We start from the raw sequence: 24,337 nt of genomic DNA, 5'->3' as shown, positions 1-24,337 counted from the left end.
AACATAAATAAAGCATCGACTATTGTTGAATTAAAATCTATTCCTCGTACACTGAATTAATTTTTAAGAAGGTTAACAAATCTATATAAATATATGAAGGACCTATGTCAGAAAAATATCGAAACAGAACGTAGACACTTTTATTGCGAATTTATCTATAAATCGACTTTATCGCTTTCAGTGTGGCTGCCTTGAGAACCCATACAGAAAAGAAAACCTTGTTCCTATTTCTAGAAACACTGCTGTTAGTTTTTACAACCTTCAAAATGACATGTATAGTTCTAAAATTGCGATCGTGAAATTAATTCTCCACTTCAAATAAAAAAAATACTCAAAAGAACATAATTTTGAATAAAAATCTCGTTTCCCGAGAGTCCAATCTCTGCCTTGACATAATAATCATATAAGTGACAGTTTCTGAGTTGTCCCAGGACTTATCAACAGCAATTATCATTAATCACTTGCCTTATAACAACGTGTTGAATTGGTGATAAACATTTTAAACAGAATTTAATAAGCATAAATATTACTCGATTCTCTTGAATTTAAATTAAACATTATTCCTCTATTACTAAGTATTATACTTTAGTAGATATGGCCATAGAATACTCCTAAATTCGTTTCTTTTTCCCAATAAATTCTTAATGATAAAGTAGGTGTATCGATCATAGTGGAGAAATAAATCGTAGGACAAGGGGTTAATTTTACATTCGCGAGTCATAAATGCTTTTACGAGTAACACCTCGAATGTCCTTATTTTTTTCACATTTTTGTCATACCTCGTAGTTGGTTGACCATACGAGAAGACTTACTTCCTTTATTGCATTCTGGTAGGGATGAAAATGCGTTTAAGGTGTCACGCGGAGTCAATGGAGCCAAGAAGAAGATACGGTTAGCGGATCTATTGATTGCTGTGTCAGATCTGAAGGTTTATGACACGTCAGTTTCCATTGAATTAGGAGCTAGGACTCTAGAAGCGTGCTTGCTAAAAATGTTTCGTAATAAATTAACTTCTAGAACCCTAAGTCCAATGGTGATTTGACAAGAGTTGAAAATACCGTTTGGTGAACTTCGCTGATACTTACCCTTTTCTAAAGCGATGTGCATTTGCGTCGCGACAACTACGGTGCTGATTGAAATGGAAGTGATTTAACTATGATTTAAGCTGATGCGATATGTACGTGTATATATGTATGTCTCTCTGTAACAATGCGTATAATTGAATAACAAGTATGTGTTTTAAAGTGATGCATTATGTCGGTGCATGTGGAATGTTAATTTCAGTGGTTGGTAGATTTGATTATATTTTTATGAATCAAAATGACTCGCAGCGATCGTCAGTCATGTGTTAAATTATAGTTAATGCCACGTTCCATTTGTCTCGTCAATAAAAAGTCTTAAAGATTGGTTAGGATAATTTAATAAAGGATAGAAATGAAAAAGAAACGAATAACAAAACGAAACTTCTTATTTTTGTCCTTCACTAAATTATCCAAATCTTAAACCCTTTGCCTTATAACATCTCAGACTGGTGATGAGAATTTTCAATTGAATTCGACAAATCTAGATTTCATTCATTTGTTTTGAACATAAATGACATATTACTTGTCCATTATTAATCTTTGATATTTGTAGTAAACGTAAATACAGAATAAATATAACATTTTTTTCTCTTTTTACTAAATTATTAACGATAAAGTTGTTTTATCAAGTACAGTTGAGAAATAAATCATAGGGCAAAGGGTTAAGAATTTTTATTTTTATTTTAGACTTTCTTATTCAAGAATAACAATCACGAAAGATATAATCAACAGAACATTCAAGTGATAAAAATAGATGGCACATTTAATAAAGGGATATGTAAGAGTGCACAGAAGTAACGATATTAAACCAAGAAATGAAGAGGAAAATAAAACATGGAATTAATGACAGCATTAAAAAAGATAAAATTGTTTATCAAACGTGAAACGAGAAAGACTTGTACCGCCAAAGAGGGGTTCGAGTAATTGTTTATCCGATACGAAATGAGAAAAACTTGAATCGCCAGAGGAAACAACTGCTCTGCAGGAAGTAAGGTATAAATAATAATCGTGCGACAAAGACATGCAATGTAGAGCGGAAAGAAGGTTGAACTTTATGAAAAGGAAAAAAAAACATTAACAAGTGAAACGAGAAAAAAGTGTCTTGGCAAAGGAGCATCGGAAAAGGAAAAGTATAAATGGTATTAAAAGGGGAGAAAGTCCTGGAAAGAGACGCATTAATGTAAAGGGTGTACAGGAAAGATGGTGCTGAATATTAGTAATATTTAACGTTATGCTTAAAATGACGAATTATGCAATTTATACCTATACATCTTCGTAAATATTCATAATTAGGTGTTATTTATTTAATATTATTAACATACAAACATTCCTGATCATTTATTAAATCTATCAGCACTTAAATAATATTTGTTTACTTACTTCTAAATAGTGTGGACAATTTAAAGAAAAATGGGTTTAATATTTCGATATTTTACTCATATTAACAAACTTTCTATAATAGTCATTTGAATTGTATTAACGTTTGTACTTACATTAATTTTGTTTATATTATTTTATTACTTTCAGGAAGGAAAATATTTTTTATACTTAAAACTGTTTTTATAAATCACTGTAATCTTAGAATGCATAGAACGAAAATTTTCCATAAGTTAACTTGATATATATTTATGAATATATTTTTCTTTGTACGCCCTGTACATAGAAATTACATAAAAGTGGTAGAGTCCGAGGGGATGTTCCATGTGTATATGAAATACAGTAGATCTACGTACCGTACATATCGACACATCATCTCAGCTATGAATGCATCTTTTCCTGGTGCATCACGGATGCAATACCGAGCGAGTGCCACATTTCTCACGTCTCAGAACACAATTTCGAAATCCATTTCATATTTACTGAAACATGAAGAATCAGGAAATACACGTAACCTCGTAGAGTATTAAATGAACTATTGGAACTTGCAAATATAATAATCTTTTTAAATGTTATATTTCATTTAAGAAATATAGGTATTATATTTTTAAACAAAATGTAAGATTATTTTGACATACGTCTAATTGCATGTAACCATTCCTTTCAATCGAAGAACTTTTTCTAATTTGAACATTAAAACACAATGCTAATATATTAAGCAACAATATTATTGTAGTAAACATATGGAATGTTACATAGATAGTGCAATCAGACATTTTTCTTATGATATTTACTGCGATAATATGAAGAACAATAATAATTACAAGATTAAATATTATAATAAATTAATAAATATCATTATAATAATATAATATTATAATAAATATTAACAGTCAAATTAGATTTCCAAATGCTGTAATAATGTATACAATTGAATAACAAATATGTGTTTTAAATGGATATACTATGTCGGTGTATATCAAATGTTAGTTTCACTGATTGATACATTTGCTTATTTTTTTATGAATCAAATTGCACACATCAATTGCGTTTTAAATTGGAGTCTGCAAGACGTGTTATTTGTTACAACATCAAAAATTTCGAAAGCTTATTTTGGTTAATTGAAAAGATATAGTGGATTGAAATAAAATTCGGTAAAAATTCCTAACTATATTTATGTTAACAACAACTGTTGACATCCTAATCATTCCATGTTTTTTATATCTATGTTATAATATAAAGAAAATATAATATTTTCTTCAATATTACAAATATTGTAACGAAACTTCGAATGTACAACATAATTATTCAATGTCCATAAAAGGATACTTGTGAAAGGACCACATCTCATTATTACACCTGATGTCTCAACAGTATTTGCTGGTCTTTGCGAATTAACTTTTTCTATTAGTTCGATTGAAAGGTTCATTTCTCTAATTGGATTTCACAAATAAGTGCAAATTCCTATTTTTCTAAATAACTTGATGAAAACCAGAATAAAAACATATTTTATTTCATTTAATAGAAAATTTCTGATTACAGAAGTGTAGTAAAAATGAAAAATGAAGTAAATTTATTAACAAAATAAATAAAAAAATAATAATATTAATAAATGTAAATGATAGTAATCAAATAAATGTAAATAATGATAACTAAATAAATCTAAATAATAATAACAATTAGCCCTTTTCCCTATGGTTTCCTTTTAACTATGATCGATACAACCACTTTATCGTCAATAATTCATTAGAAAAAGAAAAAGTGTTGTAGTTAGTCTATATCTACGTTTATTTCAAATGTTAACGATTGATAATAGAAAAATAATATTTAATTTATATTTAAACAAAGCAATAACACTTAGATTTCTCAAATTCAATTGAAAATGTTTGTCACGAGTCTGACACGATGTTATAGGTCAAAGGATTAATAAACATAAATAATAACAATTAAATACATACATAAATAGCCACATTCTCTTTGTGGGATATTATTTTCGTAGATATCTACACTGCAGTAAGTATCAGACATATGTTGTTGATTACTGAACCCGATGACCTTCTGCTTTCTATGGAGATTTATGATTTAGTTATCTTCTTCTATTAAAGGACGAGTAGATTCGTGATCACTGTGATCGTAACTACGGTTCAGCTGGAGAGAGTGTCGGCTTCTATACCGGGTAAACTGAAGTAAACTGGTTTATTAGAACGAGAAACTTTCTGCGGAAAAGTGTGTGCAAAAAACGCATCACGGTCATTAATACATTACTCATAGAGGAAACGTGCAACCCGGTAATTTAGTTCCAGCTTCATAACAGCGTTTCTATTATGGTATCGATCCTTGTACGCATACGTTGAACCTTTCCTGTCAATAGCGTTCAATTAATGGATTTTAACTTTGCATATATGTATAGTACGGATTAAAATACAAATGAAATTTTATATATATTAGATTTGGATTTAGATTAGATTTGTGTAATGAAATATTTAAAGATTTATCTAAGGAAATATATGAAGATTTGCTCATCGTATAAAAATATTTTTAGATCCATTTAAACAAATATTTTCTTTTTATGTGATAAACAAACATGTTTACAACCGCATTACAAAATTTGATGGGTGTATTGGCAATTGTTTAGATATTTGTTAACGTGTGTTAATTTTTTCACTTGTTTCTTATTAATATGTATAAACAATACAAATTCATCAGATAAACGTTCGTAATCAGCGATCTCCGAGTCATCTATATTATTCCGAATGGATTATTTCAAGAAATTTTATTATAATACATTTTCAACATATTTTTATCGAAGACTAGTTCTCTAGAATAACCTTATCGTTGTAGCGTTAAATCTTTCAATTTGCACACGTTTCTACGGAAAATCAAACCTAGGATTATATTATATGTATGTATATTCCACAAGAAATGAATTATTAATATTTAATAATTAACTATTAATGATATTATTCATCAAATGAATTATTTATCAAATTATCTTCATTTACCATAACGCAAGTCGTCGATTTAAAAGATGAAATAAGTACAGTTTCGCACAGAAAAACTTCATTTATAATTTTAACATAAGAATATTTTCAAATTTTAATCATCTTTTTGTCATTGATTTTTTCACTTTTGTTATAATTATTATAAAACTACTTTAGCAGTACATATTTCTCTCTGCTTACTGGGTCTAATCTTAGAAAACAATTTATATTAAAATTGTAAAGATTGTCTTTTGACACTCTCGAAAAAGATACTGTTAGATATCAATGCTTGTAGTCGTTATTGTAACAGCATTTGACCACAAGGAGCTAATCACAGTAACACGTATTTGCAAAGTGTCATCATTTAACCCTTTACGATTGACACATTGTGTTGGTGGCAGTACCAAACAGTCGAAGCAAAAATATATATTCTTAAAGATATTTTTCTAAACGTGATTTATAATAAATACATGGATATTAAAACATACAAATTATTTTTTGAAGATAATGTATTTTGTTGAGTATAAATACTGTAAAGAATAATAAATACTTACAATACCTCGCGATCGTAAAATAACACTGCACTCAGAAAAAAAGATCATGCCGCCATATTGGCAACGCCGATTTTGAAAACAAATGTTAAATGTTGCCACTGTGGCGGCACTTATCGCAAAGGGTTAATAATAAACTTAATATAAATAATAATCTTTAGCGTTAAAACTCATTCGTATATGATGCTTGCCATTTATGTTCCATACATATATTTATTAATTTAATTATATTTATATAAATTTAATATTTAATTATATATATATATATATATATATTAAGTAAAAAACCAATATTATGCAAACGTAGGTCCATTAAACTTTGTTGAAAAGTCATAACAAAAATACGGAATACGCATAATATAGGAATAGTAAGCGACTTATTGTTACTGCGAGCATTAGCTCGAATGGATCAATATATTTACTACTTGACATCGTCACTTTCAGGTTTAATTAATACTTCATTTTAAAATGTCTATTGTTCTTGGCAATACATAATTGACAGCAATTAAGGATCGAATTTACAACTGTGTGAATCTCGCTTCTGTTCTGTTTGATTTCATTGAATGCGTTATAAATCTTTATTATTCATTTGTTAACACAGCTTACACGAGCACATTGAATGTGAATATTGCTGATCTATTCGAGCCAATGCTCGGAGTAACAGCAAGTTATTTATTATTCCTATATTACTTGTATTCCGTATTTTTAGTATAACTTTTTAGTAAAGCTCTGTATGATCTATATTTACATAATATTCTTTTTTTTTGTTTAGTTCCATAGAATATACTGACAAAGTTGGAATATTAAAACCTGGAACACCCTGTATAAGTATCATGTATAAATAAAAGTTAGTTACATAAATCTCAGTTCCGGTGATATAAGCTAATAAACAGTTATTGGGAAGAAGAACTGGTGATAATTTCATCGTTCTGTTCCAGGGATTGACTGCATTCTTCGAGAGATCATTATTAACGTGTTTTCGAAGAACGGCGTATTGTTTGAAAAGCGAAACGTTCGAGCGTTCAATTAACGTGTGCATCAGTTTATGTAGTACCGTTAGCTACATACTTACCTCACGCACCGCCGGACAATAACATCATATACCGCGACCCCTTATATACACCCTTGACGATCCGCACGACCGGTTTCCGGAATCGGTCCTTTAACCCTTGCATAGCGGATAGTCTTGTGGCGATTTATCATCACTTACATCAAAGAGTCTATTATTTTCATTCTTCTATATTTGAGTTTAGTTTTAAGTGGACATATTAACAGTGAAGTCATTAGTGGCCACCAATATTTTGATACATTATGAATAATGAATTGAAGTAATTTACAGAAAATGATTGAAGTAATTTACACAAAATGAATTGAAGTAATTTACAACGGTAGAATTCAACGTTTTATATTTACCTTATTTATTATTATTATCATAATAAGATTTAATTTTTATAATTTTTTTAAATGTAGTACTTTTCAAAACAATTTCCTACGTTCTATAACTTTGTATTGCTATCTCCAACATGACATATGAGTGCAAAGAGTTAATTAGATATTTTATTTCAATATTTTAGATATTGATATTTATATTGTACGAAGATTAATATTAAATGTCGAATTTTATAATGTTGTTACATCAAATCAAGTGACAGCTGAGAATCGGTTGTCGAGTGCAAAGGGTTAATTAGAAACATACAAGATTACTTCTTTTATTAATTAAATGAACTGTATATTTAATGAGTTTGTAATCAATGAATAATGAATATTAATATGTGTAAGTGTGTCATGGATAACTGTGTACAGAAACTATATAATAAGTATTTATCTAATAGAACTTCATAACAATGCACAAATGTAAATATTTTTATAAATACAGTTACTATGTAAAGTACATCCATAAAGTTTATATAAGAAAACATTTTGACTTATTATGCAGTTGTAGAAAATTTTTCGATAAATTATATATACCCATCGTTTTTATTTTAATAATGGAAATTTTTAGAAATAAAATTGAAACTCAATATACATTTTTATTTAAATTATAATGTTTCTGATAAAATTGTTAAACATTCAGGATTAAAATGTATAGCACACTTTTAGGTATTATTTTGAATTTAGATATTATGATTTTGCTTAAGTCGATACCAATAAATACAAATAAATAAATAAAAATATACTCCTTTTTATTTTTTTGTCTGAATATTACATTTTGATGTATACTCGTAATTTCTTATAGACATTTATCAGAATATTAAACAGAATTCCCAATTTTAAAGTACAATACAATATGAATATTCAGAGTGTACACAATTTACTTGTATAATATAATCGACAAAGTTCTTATCGTTCTTCGAACAATTAATTTTTATATGTGGAAAAATCAGAGCTGTTGTCCCATAGAAATTTTGAAAATGATTTGTCATGAAATGTTTAATCGCCAATCTGTAAAGTGCACATTTCGTAACGTGAATAAGTACCATTTAACAATTTTCCTCGCCTTCGAGCGCGAAAATTTAGCGATTTTCCGTTTATTTTAATTATGCGCCGGAATAGTGAACATACTAAAAGGTACACAAGTTAAACAATTCTCTCCATCATCCACGAAAAACGTAAATATTGTCTAAATACTTACCTGGCCATGATGGTATCTTTCATATTTAAATTTCAAAATTATCGTAGTCAATTAGCCTAACATAATTCTTCACAGAAAATATTCTACTCGGGATAATGTTAGTTGCCCAGGTCTCACCATGTGGAGGTTATTGCGAATGGAGACCCAGCAAGGTGGATGGAAATTGAACTCCATCGACCTCCCTTTCTAATTCTAAATCTTATTTTTAACGCACTTAGAGCTATCGCATTTAATATTAATCCCACGGCGGCTGTTTCCTTTCTTGCCTATAACATGAAGTATCCCACGGCGGATGATCGATGTCTTCTTTCGTAAACTTAATTCTAATTTAATGTAACCTTAACGGATGACTTAAATTATACATTCGTCGCAGTATTAAAGGGACTGAATCGAGGAAGAAGTCGTCCTTGTTTCCAGCATAAGACGAATCAGGGAAAAAGTCTCTGTTTCAACAAGAGCAAAATGAGGGGGTGGAAACTTAACTTTAACTTAATTTATCCCTATAATATGACATGGGTCGCAGTATGCCGAGCAATCTTCAGAAGCAAAGGGGGCGAATCAAGAAAGAAGTTCTCGATTTGACAATGAGAGAAATCAGAAAAGAAGTTTCTGATTTATAAAAAGCAAAGTGAAGGCAACGCGGATCAGACTAGTCAGAACCACAGTGCCGAGGTACGATGCTCCCTCATCTACGGATCGGAGGATGATCTCTACCGGCGTCAGCGTTCCCCCATTAAATTCTCAACACCCTGCCCTTAAGAGAGCAGTGCGGGCGGATTACAAAGAAGTAGGATCTCCGTGACGATTATGGCTTTGATGGGCACAGGCCAACCATGTCGCCCTACCCACGGGAGCATACCGGTAGCAGGTACCGGTTCCTAGTCCCACCATCGTGGTCTTTCGAGTTGGTCACATCGAGTTACGAGAGCAAAACTGCATATATGGCTAAGTGAACCGGAATAAAGAGAAACAAGCGAAATGAGTGAATTAAACTAAAGAATAACTACTCAGCATATTTTTACATCGGTCGTACAATTTCGCAGCCGATCAGCCCAACACTGTCCTCGATAGGAACTACTCTATCGGCGATGGTTCTTCGGCAGTCAACCATTTCTGTAAAATAAAGCTGCTCGATATCGAACCACTATGATGAACAAATAAAAAAGGATCGTCAATCTTTTCAAAGGACAATAGAACGATTTCGTATATTTCGTAGAAAGAAAAACTGGAACAGTCGTAGTCAAAGTTGATAAACGAACGACATGCTCCGTTTTGTTGTCTTGATTCTTATTCATAAACGCAGCTACAAATTAGTTCAATGCGTAGGATGTGTCCGAAACCTGCGAGTTAATAATTATTAGAGCGACCATTAATCAGAATTAATCTGACTTGAATAAGTGGAAAATATCACCTTCGTCGAAGCAAGCGTTTTTAAAACGGAAGAAAGAATATTTCAATATTGTGACTTTGATTCGTGTGTCTATCTGTCGCGAATTCTTTTCTTGTACATTATTCTAGTACTAATCATTTGACTTTATATTCTATTATCATTTATTGAACCTTCTTTGAAATTTTCGTCTAATAGAAACTGAATTTACTGTTCATTGGAATTATTAGTTTGTATTACAATTTATTTAACACCAAATCTGACCTATAATTCGATTCTGCATATCAAAAGTTTTCCACATATGCGTAGAAAATAAAGCACATTCATCGATTCAAATGAATTTATACACATCAATACTGTCCTCTGCTAATCCGGTACCCCGCATATTCCTCAATTGTTAATTATTCGCTGGTTAATTAAAAATCCGCGCAGCTACTCGCGACAACTTACCCTTATTATCGAACCAATATAGTCGATCGAACCGTCTTGTCATCTGATTGGTTCGAATAAATGGCGCTATTGTGCCAGAAAAGTTCATTGTTCCCGCCGTAAAGTGAATTAAAGAAAAAAAAGGGTGCACAGAACCGTTAGCTGGGTAGCATTTTTCGTAGAATTCTACCGAAACAAATGGCAGGTCGCCGCACAATGCAGTCGCCTGTGGACAAAATCCAAAAATTCGACTATTCGCATAAAAAAAAATTGAAGGTTACCAATCTATTGCTAAGTAGTCCCTGCTGTACAAAATTATTTTTATTTCAAAAATTCACGAATTCCTACATATATTCCGAGTTTACTAGGTATTTATCTTTTTACCTTGTATTCATTGTTTAATACATTTATACAGATTTTTAACAATGGGAAATGTTCTCCGTAATATGTAGACCCGATGTCACATAATTTTCTGTAAATAAATTTCGTTTCACTATTTATATAGCATTGGAATCGAAACGCAAAATATCCATTGTCATTTAAAAAGCTTCATAATATCCCTATAAATAGAAAAATAAAACACCTAAATCCTGACGAAAAGTAAAAAAAATGTTTCCCAATTTCAAAAATATCTGAATTGCACTTCATTTGTAAATCAGAGTAGGTTTATTCATTAATAATAATCTTCCTTGTACAATTTTCTTAAAAATACATGATCTGAAAGTTATTTTTTATATTTGAGTTTATTTTAAGATCGTCACATTAACAGTAAAATCATTAGTGACCACCAACATTTGGATACATTACTTATTACTTAATAGCACTTAATACATAATACAACACTTTCGGAATAGACATAACTTAATTACAATGAACTCAGGAGGTTAATTTGTTTTAAAAACTTAAGCACATTTTGGACATTGGTACGATCACTCAGGTTCATCTTCATACAAGTTGTTGGTTATACAACGTGAGATTTTTTAGATGAAATTTAATATAAGTTTCTGGTTTTATATCAAATATAACTTCTTTTTTTAGTATTGGTAGCTATCTACATGGTCTAAACTAATAGTACACGCTGGTTTTATTATTTCATTTAACTTTTTATAACTATAATGAGGGAGGATACAAGATCTGTATGTTTTTTCTTTTCACCTAGAAAAAGGTCACGAGTTACGCGGAGTTACGCAGTCATACTTATATCATAATAAAGTCTGACCCTTCCTCAAGAAGGCTCCATTATATTTCCCTGCGGCTTTTTCCGATTTTCTGAGTTATTGTTATTTTTATGCAGTCTATGTCTTCTACGGAGCGGTATATTTGCTATGTAAGATCATGTCTTACCTGTATAATATGACTAATTTTCTAATTAAATGATTGTACTACAATAAACTGATAAATATACTATAGAATATATTTGTGTTTGTATAAATAAATTTAATTATTCTTATATTTAACCCTTTGCGGTTCAACACTGAGTACGACTCGACATAATATTGGTTCAACGTCGAATGTGGCTCGACATAGTTTTTAAATTTAAGAATTATAATTATTTTAATTATCTCTGCACGCCAATTAACACGTTGGCTGCCACGGTGGTCGTTGGTAACCGGAGCTTCGAAATTACTTGAAAACAATTGTAATTCATAAGACAACTGACGTTGAATAAAAATATTCAATAACGTAAATAACTAAATAATAACGTAACGTAAGTGATACGTAAAACGCTGATGTCTTTCGTGGCAGTCAACGAAATTGTTAACATGATTAATTTAATATGATTAATTTATGTTAAAAACAATCAACAAAGGTTTTTAATTGTTTTTCAGCTTATTTTATACTTCATTTTGCTTATAACTTTATTAGAACTGAGACAAAGTTCTTAGGTATATAATGAATTGATAAAAGTTAAAAATTCATTTAGACCAAACTACTGGCAATAGGAAAAATTTATTCGGACAGTAAAGGGTTAATAAAAGTGACTTTTGTATTCGATGTTTAACATTAACCTCTTACCCTACGATTCGTTTCTCAACTGTGATCGATGAACTACTCTGTCATTAATAATTTATTGGAAAAAGGAGAAAAATCCTAGACATATCTTACATTCACGTTTACTCTGAAGTATAATAATTGATAATAGAAGAATAATATTTCATTTGAATTCGTAGCAATTTATTAATACTTGTGTTTGTTAAATTCTATTTAAAATCTTCTCCACGAGCTTCTAACATCACTTTAAGGGAAGGGGTTAAAGAAAGTACATTATTATCATTCTAAAGTCACATTACTATAATTTATTCAAAAAGTTCTCGTGAAATTTCAAGACATAACTTTCGACCAGGATTTCAGCGTTTTAGGCCACTGTGCGCGGGCCCAATTTGCCGGCGGGAAACAAGCGTGTACGAAACGCAACGGGTTTTTCCATCGGCGTGAGAAGAACGGCCCAATCAACGGGAACAAAGAGCTCGAAAGTGAAAGGGTGGCGGCAGAAAATGCACTTTTTAATGTGCTGCTTTAAGTCGAGAGTTCTCACAGTCGCGCGCCGATTGAACTGTTATCTAATGCAACGATTGCCGTTGCGCAACTGCCGTTTGTTCGCGAGATGAAAAGCGTGTAGGAGTTGAATGAAGATTGGCGACTGATTCTTTACCTGTTGCGCGGCTAATTATTCCGGCAAGTCTGCGTGCCAAGAAAAACAGGAATATTATAGAACTTTTAAAACGTCGTAAATCTAGAAGGTAATTATGAAAGACGCGTCATATTTTGACTTCAGTGATTACCACATTGCGGATGTTTATGCGTCTTTAAGCTTTTAATGAAGAGGGTGTAACCCTTTGCGGTCGAATGACGACGATAATGATGGCTTCTTGCTTTGATTTCTCTAAAATGGAAAGCTGCAAATGAATAATTTAATTATACAAATAACGAATTGCGGCTTATGTTTATAATATATAATATATTATGTTGATAATATGTGGCTTTCTGTTTTATAATGTTTAATATTTGGAGATATAATTCTCGTTTTTGGGGAGAGAAGTTTAGGAGATCAACACATTTTCTTCTGTAAATGGATGAATGTTAAGGTTCTCGTCGATTTTAATGATTATAAAATATGTTGTCGAGGACATTATTGTAAACAACTTTTTTGTGTGCATGTAATAGGTGGTCTCTTAGTTTTCGAGATATTGGGGAGAGTTACTGTAATTGCTTGTAAAACAACCGCAAATTTTTACGCAACATGAAATAAAATTTGTGTATTTTATAAGAGCTGGAATGAAACAGGAATTTCTTTCCTCTATTTAGGATTTCAATATGTATTCACGTGAAAGGTTAAAGGATTATTGAACTTTCAGTGAAAAATGACCGATATTCTAACTTTTACTTTTAACTGTGTGAAAAATACTTGTATATCATTCCCACTACACTTATTTAGATTTTAAAGTGCGAAGTTTCTATCATTCGCAATCTATCAAAAAGTATCTTGCATAAATTGATATACACACTTATCCAATTTCTGCGTTTCACATGTTGATATCTTATACAAAATTTGACACTGTGATTCTGCTGTAAAATAATATTATATTAATAAAAAATAATATTATATTCAATTGGAATTTATATCGTAACTTCATTATATCTTTTAAAATCGTGTTTAACATAAATGCACAAACGTTTACAATCTACTGATGCCTATCTTAGATAGACAGTGATTGGCATTCAGTTTCTGTTTCTGTACTTGTACTACTGAAATTGGGATTGTGTATATTCGATTACGTGGCATTGTATCTTTGGAAACAGTAAAGACACTGACACACATTTCTCAAGGATGTCCAAGGTCGTCCAATGCTTTTCATTCAGTGCGCATGCTTGAAAAGTTACGGACCACGAATGGGAAGCTGTTGCATGGATACATTCGATATGTATTTACTTGTACTTCGTTGTCCCATACATAATATGAGTCTCTTTTCTTTTTAAATAGTATAAGTCCATTTTTTCATACATTGAGATATATAAGAATTTGCTTAATTTAATTAATACTAATTTAATTAATAAATTAAGGGATCAAACAATTTGACTTCAATATATCATATACTGATGCATTATACAAAGATCGATATTAAATATCAAACTTTATGATTTTACGATTAATAATTTTGTATATGTAGATTGATACATTTCAAACCAAAGTACTTGTGTAATCTAACAAGACTATCGATAAAAGTCTCTATACTAGGCACATTAACCTACTACTAGAGGAGAGCCTAAAAAGAAGACAAAATAGAAATCCTCGTAAAATTTATAAAAGAAGTATATCTAATGAAGAAAATAGTATAATAGAAACGATGGTTGCTAATAATCACAACAGTTGATGCGACCTTAAACATGATTTGAAAAGTGAGACTACCGTGCAAGAGATGAAACCAATGCTTTTTACCTAAAACAAAATTAATGAACCCTTTTCGGACGAGAGTTTTTCCAGATATTCCAAATTTTCAACAGAGGCAGCTAAATTATGTACGAAATTTCCGCACACTAAAGAAAAAGAAGAATATGCATCGATCTTTTGTTATACGAATAATAACGTTATACGTTGCTAATTTTGTAACATGGATATGAAAGTTTGATATACTGAAAATACCGACATTAGTCCTCAAAGAGTTAATGCTTTGCACTCGTATGTCATACTGAAGATGACAATATAAATTTGTTATAGAATGTTGAAAATTGTTTGAAAAAGTAGCAAAGTTTAAAAGATTATAAACGTTAAATCTTAGTATAGTAGTAATAAATAAAACAAATATGAAACGTTCAATTTTACCGCTATAAATTGTTTTAATTTATTTCCCTAAAAATAAGTACAAGCTTACAGCCAGCAACATTGAAAATAAATCGATTGCAACGGGTTAAAAGTCTCTTTAAATGCAATAATCCCGAGTGATCGAAAGAAAAGTATGCCACTTCGCGTGAAGGAATAATGCGCAAGAAAGCTACGCGCCAATAAGGAGTGTTTCGATAGTTTAAACAAAATTACAATGTAAATGTAGAAATTCTTATAAAATTATAAATCTGTCGGACGATTCTATTTAACGACCAGATTCTTCTCTCGTTTTACGTAAATAAAGCCACAATTCTGTTTATGAATGGCTACGAGTAATGAATAATTTATACAAAGAGAAATCAAGATTTATACATTTTTGGAATTATAATTATACTGCTTTAGAAAGTAAGTTTACCACGTTCGAGTGGCTGCTGAATGAAATTCAAGAAAATGCTTCAATGAAACAAAAGAGTTTATGAATGCATAAATAAGCAGAAGGTCGAGGAAAAGGTTAATTCGTACAAATTCGATGTAAGTGACTGTGAGTCACCCCGAACTTTGCACTTTGACATTTTGCCTCACCTTGACCGGGGATCAAGCAATTAATTTACATAAGGTTCGACGCACCGTATGTGGAACAATAAACAAGTTCTCTAGTGGCATGCCCTGTTAACTCGGAAAATGATCTCAGGTGAATCTCGTTTCACTGGAACACTCGCTTCTCATTGGTTTACTGCTCTCTTAATGTTTTGCCATGAAATCTAACGTCACGCTGTTAATTAATACAAGAGATAAAATTCTTCTAAACGACCTGCCCTATTTTTGAACGTTGTTTCCTTGAAATTGATTCTGTCATGTTCAACTTTTTCATCCTACGTGGTAAACATAGGTACCACGAATATTTTCAATTATCGGAAAACTATAAAATTCCTTAAAGATAAAAGAAAATTGTATCACACGTGGATGTTTGTTTATTGCTTACAGTTTAAGTGTTTATTATTATTATTATTATTATTATTATTATTATTATTATTATTATTATTATTATTATTTGTGATTATCTTATTTCTTTCACTAAAAAGTTAAAATTTCATTTGAAAGAAGCTCACTTGGCCCTCTCCTTGATTTATGGGAAAAATACATATTCAGAGACGAAAGGGTTAAGATGAATTTCATTTCTTTTTTTTTTTAGTAATGTAATGTTATATATTTTAACGATAGTATATTTTTTTAATAGAAATATAATATACTAATGAACTCCGATGAAATGTGGTATGGAAGTTTTGTTTATGCAGTTTGTAGATTTAGAAGTTTCTCTTCAAATTAATCTTCAGAACGTTTTCTTTAATGTTTAACCAAATTTCTGTCATTATTCTATATTGATACTAATAGTAATATTATAAATAAGACTAATCTAAGTAACGATAATATTCTATATTAGAAAAATACATTTTCTAAGTGCCGTAATAATCGTCGTTGTTTACTGTAGCAAATAGGACATTCATTGTTGTTTAAAATGTAAACATGTTTAGTAGTTTATAGCATTGCTGTTCATTAGAAATCTGTGAATTTAATACTTGTCACAAATGTGGTTATTATATACATTTATTATTAATATATTAATAATTCCATTCTTAGTCATTGGAAGCAGAAATAATTATATTACCAGACGTGAGACACATAGAAATAGTAACGAATTAATACAAGCATTTTAGTTCTGAATGTTTAATTCATGAAGTCCGAAGGATTTATTCAAGAAGTGACAGGTTCTCAGAATGTTTAGAATCATTTTTTTTTATGCAGTCGACCGCATTCTACGACTGCTGCCATAATATTTTCCTGCGAATTGTCCGCATAAATATTAAAGTGGTAGCGCGAGGAAAGGGAAATCGTGAAATCGTTTTCAACGAGGTATTCCAGTCTGGAATCCAGGATCACGAAAACGCGCACAATATTCGTGCAAATCGTGATATTCTCGGACGAACTTGGCAAGGTACCGGAATAGATTTACAACTGAGAAGAACGCAGTATGTACCGAACGGACTAACAGGTTCAAGGAAAACGTAAAAATCCTTTGAAGAGATATTTTCCTAACTACATCGCGTAACTTAGCATAGCATTGTACTCTGCTTGAGTTCGAAACCGTTGGGTGGCGAATGATATAGTAAAAAATAGCATAATATTTATATTTTTTGGCTTTCACTGAATATTCTTGGATGAAACAAATTTATATGTAAACACTTCTCCAATAGCAAATTTGTGAACAATGAAAAATGAGTGAAGCAGTTTTTGTTTCTGCTTAACCTGTTAACTGTGGAATTTAGTTTGAAAAATATCTCGGTTGGAGTGCAGTAAAATGCACTAGGGTATATTTTAATGAAAAACCAAAGCAAAAGAAAGAAGAGTTACATGTTTATCTGACAAAATCAAGAATTCATCGCTGAAAGAATTAGTATCATTTTATGCTTTAAGATGACGTGTATATTCGTCAAACGCAGTTAACTGGTTAATATTTTTCCATTGCTTTCGTTACTTATCTTGCTGCATTTCTGATCTTTGGCCTGGAATATTCTACTTACTATGTGTTGAGACACTAGTAGACTTACTTTGTAACCTAAAAAAAAAGAAATTTACTTTCTGTCAAACCATGTATAACGTCTGAAAGCAATTTTGTTAATTTATAGAGTTCTGACTTGTAAGTTTAGACTATTTCAGATTATCTTCTGAAAGTAGATAACAAACAAACTGTTTGTTTTTTAGAAAGAAAAATAAAAACTTGGTTTATTTTCGTAAAATTTATTATGTATTCATAGGTAGGTGAAATTAACTGAAAATACTGAAATTCCTCCATTTTCTCATATTAACTGATTTAATTCTTATTTTCTTAGATGAAATCACAGTTTTCATAGGAAACATGTATTTTAATACAAATTCATAGCATTGTTACTTTATTTCTTTTCAATGCATCTTCTACTTTAGCTAGAATTAATGCTATTATTATTACGCTAAATAAATATCTCTCTTATTTCGATCTTCATAAACTTCTCCATGGAAACGGAGTTTTGTATGAAGGTCCTCGATTGAATTATGATCACTAGTAGAGTAATGATGTTTACACTGTGAATTTTTATACGTTTATAGGAAATTTAAAGCTGCAGAGTTGCACAATCGTCCATAATACGAAAAAATATATGAAATATTCAAAATGTAGTGATACTGTAAGTGTAGTAATATAATGTTTGTTAAGAACCTGCCATAATTCGATTTCTTTAACAATATTCTTAAAAATTTGAATTTTCAGAAAAATCAGCAGTGAAGTGATATCGAACGTAACCTCATTTATTTACATTACAATCTGATAACTCTGGCGATAACACATTTTCAAGCGTGATATGACATTAGGTACAAAAAACGCTCATATATCTCCCAACATATGGTAGCTAAGCACTTCCGTCCTCTTTGAAATTCGCAGAATCATGATTCAATAGGTATTACACTCGAGAAGCTCGAAGACGATTTCTAGACCTCCAGAGTCATAAATTTGCGTCCACCTCCAACTTTCATTCTTCCTTCTTTCCTTCCTACTTCAACCACAATTTTTCGACCAACAGTAAAAGGGAAGTAAACTTTTTCTCTCTCTTTCTCATTTCATAAAACTTCAACGATCGCAATAAGCACTTCTGCAGACAGTCGACAAACATAAAATACGAAATAAAGGCATAACTTAGTGAGTTTTATATTAAAATAAACGAGGTGCAGTCGGACACAATGAAAACTCAATGAGTTCCTGCAAGAAGGACATATATTACATTTCCTAAATATTACAGAAAAATATTCACCCTTTGCATTCCATTGACTATTATTATTATAATAAGATCTAATTTTTGTAATCTTTTAAAGTGTAGTACTTTTTAAAGTGTTACAAATAAAGTATGACAAATTTTTATTGTCATCTCCAGCATGACATACAAGTGCAAAGGGTTGAAACGATCTATTATTCACTGTAGTGGTCAGAGAAATTGAAAACAGAATGATTCTACAATTATGAAGCAACATTGGGTATAAAAATGTAGTTTTGATTCCAAAAATTTTGTATTTTAATTAAATTTGTATTTTAGCTAATACATATAAATATTTCTATATTCCGTGACTATGTACAAAAATTCTCAAGTAAAAGTTGTTTTTATAAAATGATTTTTTTTAACGACATAGTAGTCCCAAATTTTTGACCAGCAGTGAAAAAATAATTAAAAAATCGACAAATCAGATTCTGTTCAAATCAGTATTTATTTATGTTAATGTTAACACTATTTCTACCGAAGGTGTCAAAAGACACTTTTCGAAACTTCAATTTAAAATTATTTTCTCGGTTTAATAATTTTTCCTTAATTTCATTTTGGACATTTCGCATACTTCAGTTTATAATCGTTATTGGAAAAGTTGAATGAAAATTTCAAAAGGTTTCCTTTTACGCGTTTGCTGGAAATAGCGTTAAATAAACTTAAGTTTTAAATATTTATGTTGATTTGCCTTATTGAAAAACTATAAATCGTTTACATTTCATTTGGACAGCAGAGAGAACTCGAAACAGTAAGGAAAATACTACGTGGTGTACCTTTTTTTTTAACTTTGCCATGTTAACGCGGAAACCGAGGTTCAAGCAAACTTGTACCAGGATACGGAACAATTTTGTGTCCACGAGATAGACACGATCTATTATTCCATGTAGTGTATTATGCAAGCTGGAAAACAACAGTTGCGGACTCGCGATATAGAAGCAACTAACTTCAAATGCTTGGATCGGCCAAAGCTGTGGTAAAATTTGGAGTTTATATTTTTAAACTGCAGTACGGTTGAACTCGATGTTTTGTAGCCAGCTTAACAATTGAAACACATGTACCAGGTCATATTATAGTCTGATTTAATTGTAGATTACTAAACTACATTTTTTTCAATAATATTTTTTAATATCATATAAAAGTTACAAAACAAACATAATCTTTGACATTTCTTCTACAAATTAATGATACAAAAGAACATAAATAAATTAGGCTGTGTAACCATATATAATCAATTATGCTACGTACATAATAACTACGATTTTCATTTTGACGAGCAATTCATGATCTACGGTTAAGAAACTTTATTTATAACTTGTTTATTAAGTTCAATATTCCTTTGACATTATTTTTTCCGCTCTTTTGTATATACCTATTTTTACCAAGAGACATTACATGACACTTCTGCATTTGGATGCAAATAACTGTGAAAAAATAACCTTTTGATTTTGATTTGATAAATCTAAAAAAAAAAAATAAAAAATTGTAAGATGTTATTATAAAGTGAAAATTTTGAAAGATGTCTCTTGGCAATTTCGATAAAACTAGTTCTAGGAATCAATAATTAAAAACTGAGAACCACTTTATCAATTTTCTAGTTACAAGAAGAATTACTATACTGAGGATTTTTAAACATTTATAGGAAATTTAAACATGCAAAATTGCATAGAATGTACACGTATTATAAAAACGTATATAAAATATGCAAATTATAGTGCTTTTTACAATATTTCTTATGAAAAAACATGTTCTATCATAATATGATTTTTCTAATAATATTCTTAAAAATCCGCACTCCACCGATTACAATTGTCTTAAACAGTATTAAATAATATAACGAATCATTTTTTGAAAATTATTATTTAAAAGGAAACTATGAACTTCTTTCCAATGTAGCACAACCATTAAGGAATCTGTTAATAAGCTTCCGGTAGATAAAGTATTAATATGCTTGATATATGCACGGAGATATGCAAGATGAACCATCTCACGTGTTCACTTTTAATTATTCTGTTGTTTTTCCCGCCTGGGTAGGCTCTTTAATATTTCCTTATGTTAGGTGGAAGAGATATTTAATATTATCCTGAATAATCTATGTTCTAATTTACTAAAATTGATATATTCCTAGATCTTATACAGCAGTCCGTGTTAAAAATGTTTACACAATAATTCGCAATCTATTAATGATTACATGGAAAACTGAGGTCTTATCACTAAAACTACCGAACGTTTAATATGATCAAGATATAATTCTTATAAAAATTGTAATAATATTCCTTTTCATATATTTATTATAGTATTCAAGTGAAGCTATTCGTTTTTAAAATAATTTTGGGTATTTAATACTTTCGAGGTATTAATAATTGCAAAATAAGAAAACTGAAACCTTTTATTTTGACAGTTTTAAACTAATTCTAGTGTGCTTATGTTATTTGAAAATATACCTAATGCAAGTTAATGTGTACTTAAAAGATATTAAATAAACTAATGAATAAACAATAATAAATATTTTAGGAAGTACTGAATAGCATTTTAATTTCACATTTATCACAAAGAATCTTCTAATCGATAAAAGAATTGTTTCCTCATTCTGAATTTTATAATGGTTTGTGTAAATGGAAATTTCAATAAAGATTTAGTAACTATCGATGACGTGGAAAAAGCGAGTTAAGTAGATGACACTGCAATCGTGACAAACACTACTTTTTCATGAACATCAAATTATTTTATATTTTTACATTAATAAATAAATATATGAGTATATATATATATTTCAATCAAATTGTTTTATAAGTCATGCTGATTGCTGTGAAAACGGTACCATTCGCTCGGGGATGTTTTCCTGATTAAATGAGTCCTTTGGCGGTTGAAAGCAGAAGAGAAGGATAATGAGAAGGGAATTTTACCCCAGATTTGCAAGTCAAATTAGTATACTACCAACCTTAATGCACTGACAACTCGCAAAAACTCGCAGAAACGATTAAGACAAAAACTTAATTGCGGGAAGAAAATAAAATTCTAACTTTCCTCAGTTCTGTGACTACTTATTGTATTTGTTAATAAGTTCAAGATCTGAAAGTGTTAAAGTGTTCCTTATAATGTTTCACAGAAAAAAAACATTTTTGAACATAATTTTAATATTCTAATTACGTTCTTTAAAGTTTGAATTTCTATAAAAATCTGCAATTTACTTATCAGTGAGTCTACTTATCAAACTTTGTCTATGGTAAACGAAGCCTTACCACATGATGATTATATTCAGAAAATATCGTGACTGTAGGTACAATTGTAATTAAATTAACGATACTGCACATATATAATTGTAAAAGTCTGTAATGATGAAAATACAGAGCATCTGCCAATGAAGATCGACATTGTAGATAAGTAGAGCGCAGCAATCTGATACCTATTTCTACGCTGACTAAACTCTGCTCGGACCATGTCGAGGTGTTTTTTAAATAATAATATGTGGATCAAAGATATCAGTATCGACTAATTATTTAATTACTTGATGTAATTGGTATAGTATTATTACATAAATTACATGAAGTAGTTAAATAAATATTATAATAAATATATTAACACAGGGATTACATTAATTACCTTAAGTAATTACCAAATGAATTGTATTAGTTTAATTTCCTAGTATTTTACGTATCAGAAGAAGATCTCCTTTCAAATTATTCATAAGGATGAAAATACATTTGAGAGATACCTAATACTAAACTCAGGGAAATAAATTAGAAGGAAACTGTTGGATCATTATCATAAAAGCAATAAGGAATTCTACGAGCATGTGACGCAGAGGTAGAAAATATTCAAAGAGGAAATAAATGACACTGTAATAAAATTGTGGAAAAAAGTGGAAGGCCAGGTCAACAATAAAAAAGGATTAGAAACTTGGTCTTTGGAACCACTATAAACCCACATACGGAGAGTATAACAGGGCTATTTACGTTATTTTAAAATATAATTTCCGAAATATACAATCACAAGTCATACACTTGATTTTAATTTTTCATACTTATTAACGTAATAAAATTTCTAATCAGTGATAGTTTCAAAGAGCATACTACGATTTTTCTTAATTTATATCATTTCCAACACACATTATTCGTACTTAAAAATTATGTACTAAATAATTTAAAAATAATATGCTATTCCTCTTTAAAAGTGAAGTACCGATAAATGTCAAGTTTTGTTAAGTAAATAATTAATGAAATAAAAATTTATTCGAATAATTATGTATTCCTGATTGTAGATACAGTTCTACAATTTGTTAACAGTTGTCCACGGTGTTGGGACAAAATTAATTAGCCTAAGCAAGAACGTTCAAGACGATGTAAATCACAAAACAGGGGGTTAATTACTGTCATTATAATAAGATTTAATTTGTATAATCTTTTAAAGTGTGGTACTTTTTAAAACAGTCTCCAACGTTCTATAACAAATTTGTATTGTCATTACCAGCATGACATACGAGTGCACAGAATTGAACGATAGGAATGGTATGTCGAATGAAGTTGTAATTCAGAATATCATTATCGTTGCAGATTTCGCGAGGAGGTCTAACGAACGTTGAGATGACTCGAGGAAGAAGATTACCTCCCGCATTAAGAGTATGCATAGGTAAGAATACATTAAAAACCAGTATTTACCGATCGATTTGCATAATCCATTATATCGTATGTGCATTTTATACACATCCCTGGAATATTTCCATGGTCAAGGTTGCCGACCATTATTGCTTTAACCAAACGGTGTAAGAAATGAAATGAAAAGCTCAACATGTTCAAAATCATAGAAGAGAAATTTATTTTAAAATCACATAGCAGTTTATTTTTATTTTTAGTGAAATTCGAAAATACATTTCGAAATATTTGGTAGCAGTCAATTGTGATTAACGTTTTAAAAATGTACAAATATTAAATTGTTTGATATAATTAAATATATCCTATTCGATAATCTAATATTATTTCTACTTGGTTAGAACATTTAACAGATGTATTTGCGATTAATAATAATTAGTTATAATTATTTCGTAAAATTAAGATATGAGTATTCTTCGAATGAAGAAGAATTTTTATAAGTTAATATCAACGATATTTTTATAAGTTTTAAATAATAATATCTTCACATGAATCGATGAGAATTGAAAAAAATAAGTATCTTGACAAGATTCTTAAAACACTGTTAAACTTTTCAAAAAGTCAAATAAAAGGGAGTGAAATAATGAA

The 24,337-nt window shown here is 30.1% G+C and overlaps 1 protein-coding gene across 7 annotated transcripts in view; it reads left to right on the top strand.

Annotated features, from left to right (window-relative positions):
* LOC116428647 (uncharacterized) overlaps nucleotides 1-24,337 on the top strand; it is a 122,138-nt gene that overhangs the window by 57,295 nt on the left and 40,506 nt on the right. For 4 of the 7 annotated variants that reach the window (XM_031980521.2, XM_031980523.2, XM_031980520.2 and 1 more), the window contains one exon: nucleotides 23,654-23,729. In XM_031980521.2, coding sequence (XP_031836381.2) covers nucleotides 23,654-23,729 — 76 coding nt within the window. Of the gene's footprint in view, nucleotides 1-17,163; nucleotides 17,325-23,653; nucleotides 23,730-24,337 lie in introns of those variants that run through there. The other 3 variants (XM_031980524.2, XM_031980525.2, XM_031980526.2) reach the window with 3 other exon arrangements.

This window comes from Nomia melanderi, chromosome 1 (genome assembly GCF_051020985.1).
Source record: "Nomia melanderi isolate GNS246 chromosome 1, iyNomMela1, whole genome shotgun sequence".
NCBI classification, from domain to species: domain Eukaryota; kingdom Metazoa; phylum Arthropoda; class Insecta; order Hymenoptera; family Halictidae; genus Nomia; species Nomia melanderi.
This window is presented reverse-complemented; position numbering and strand designations above follow the sequence as displayed.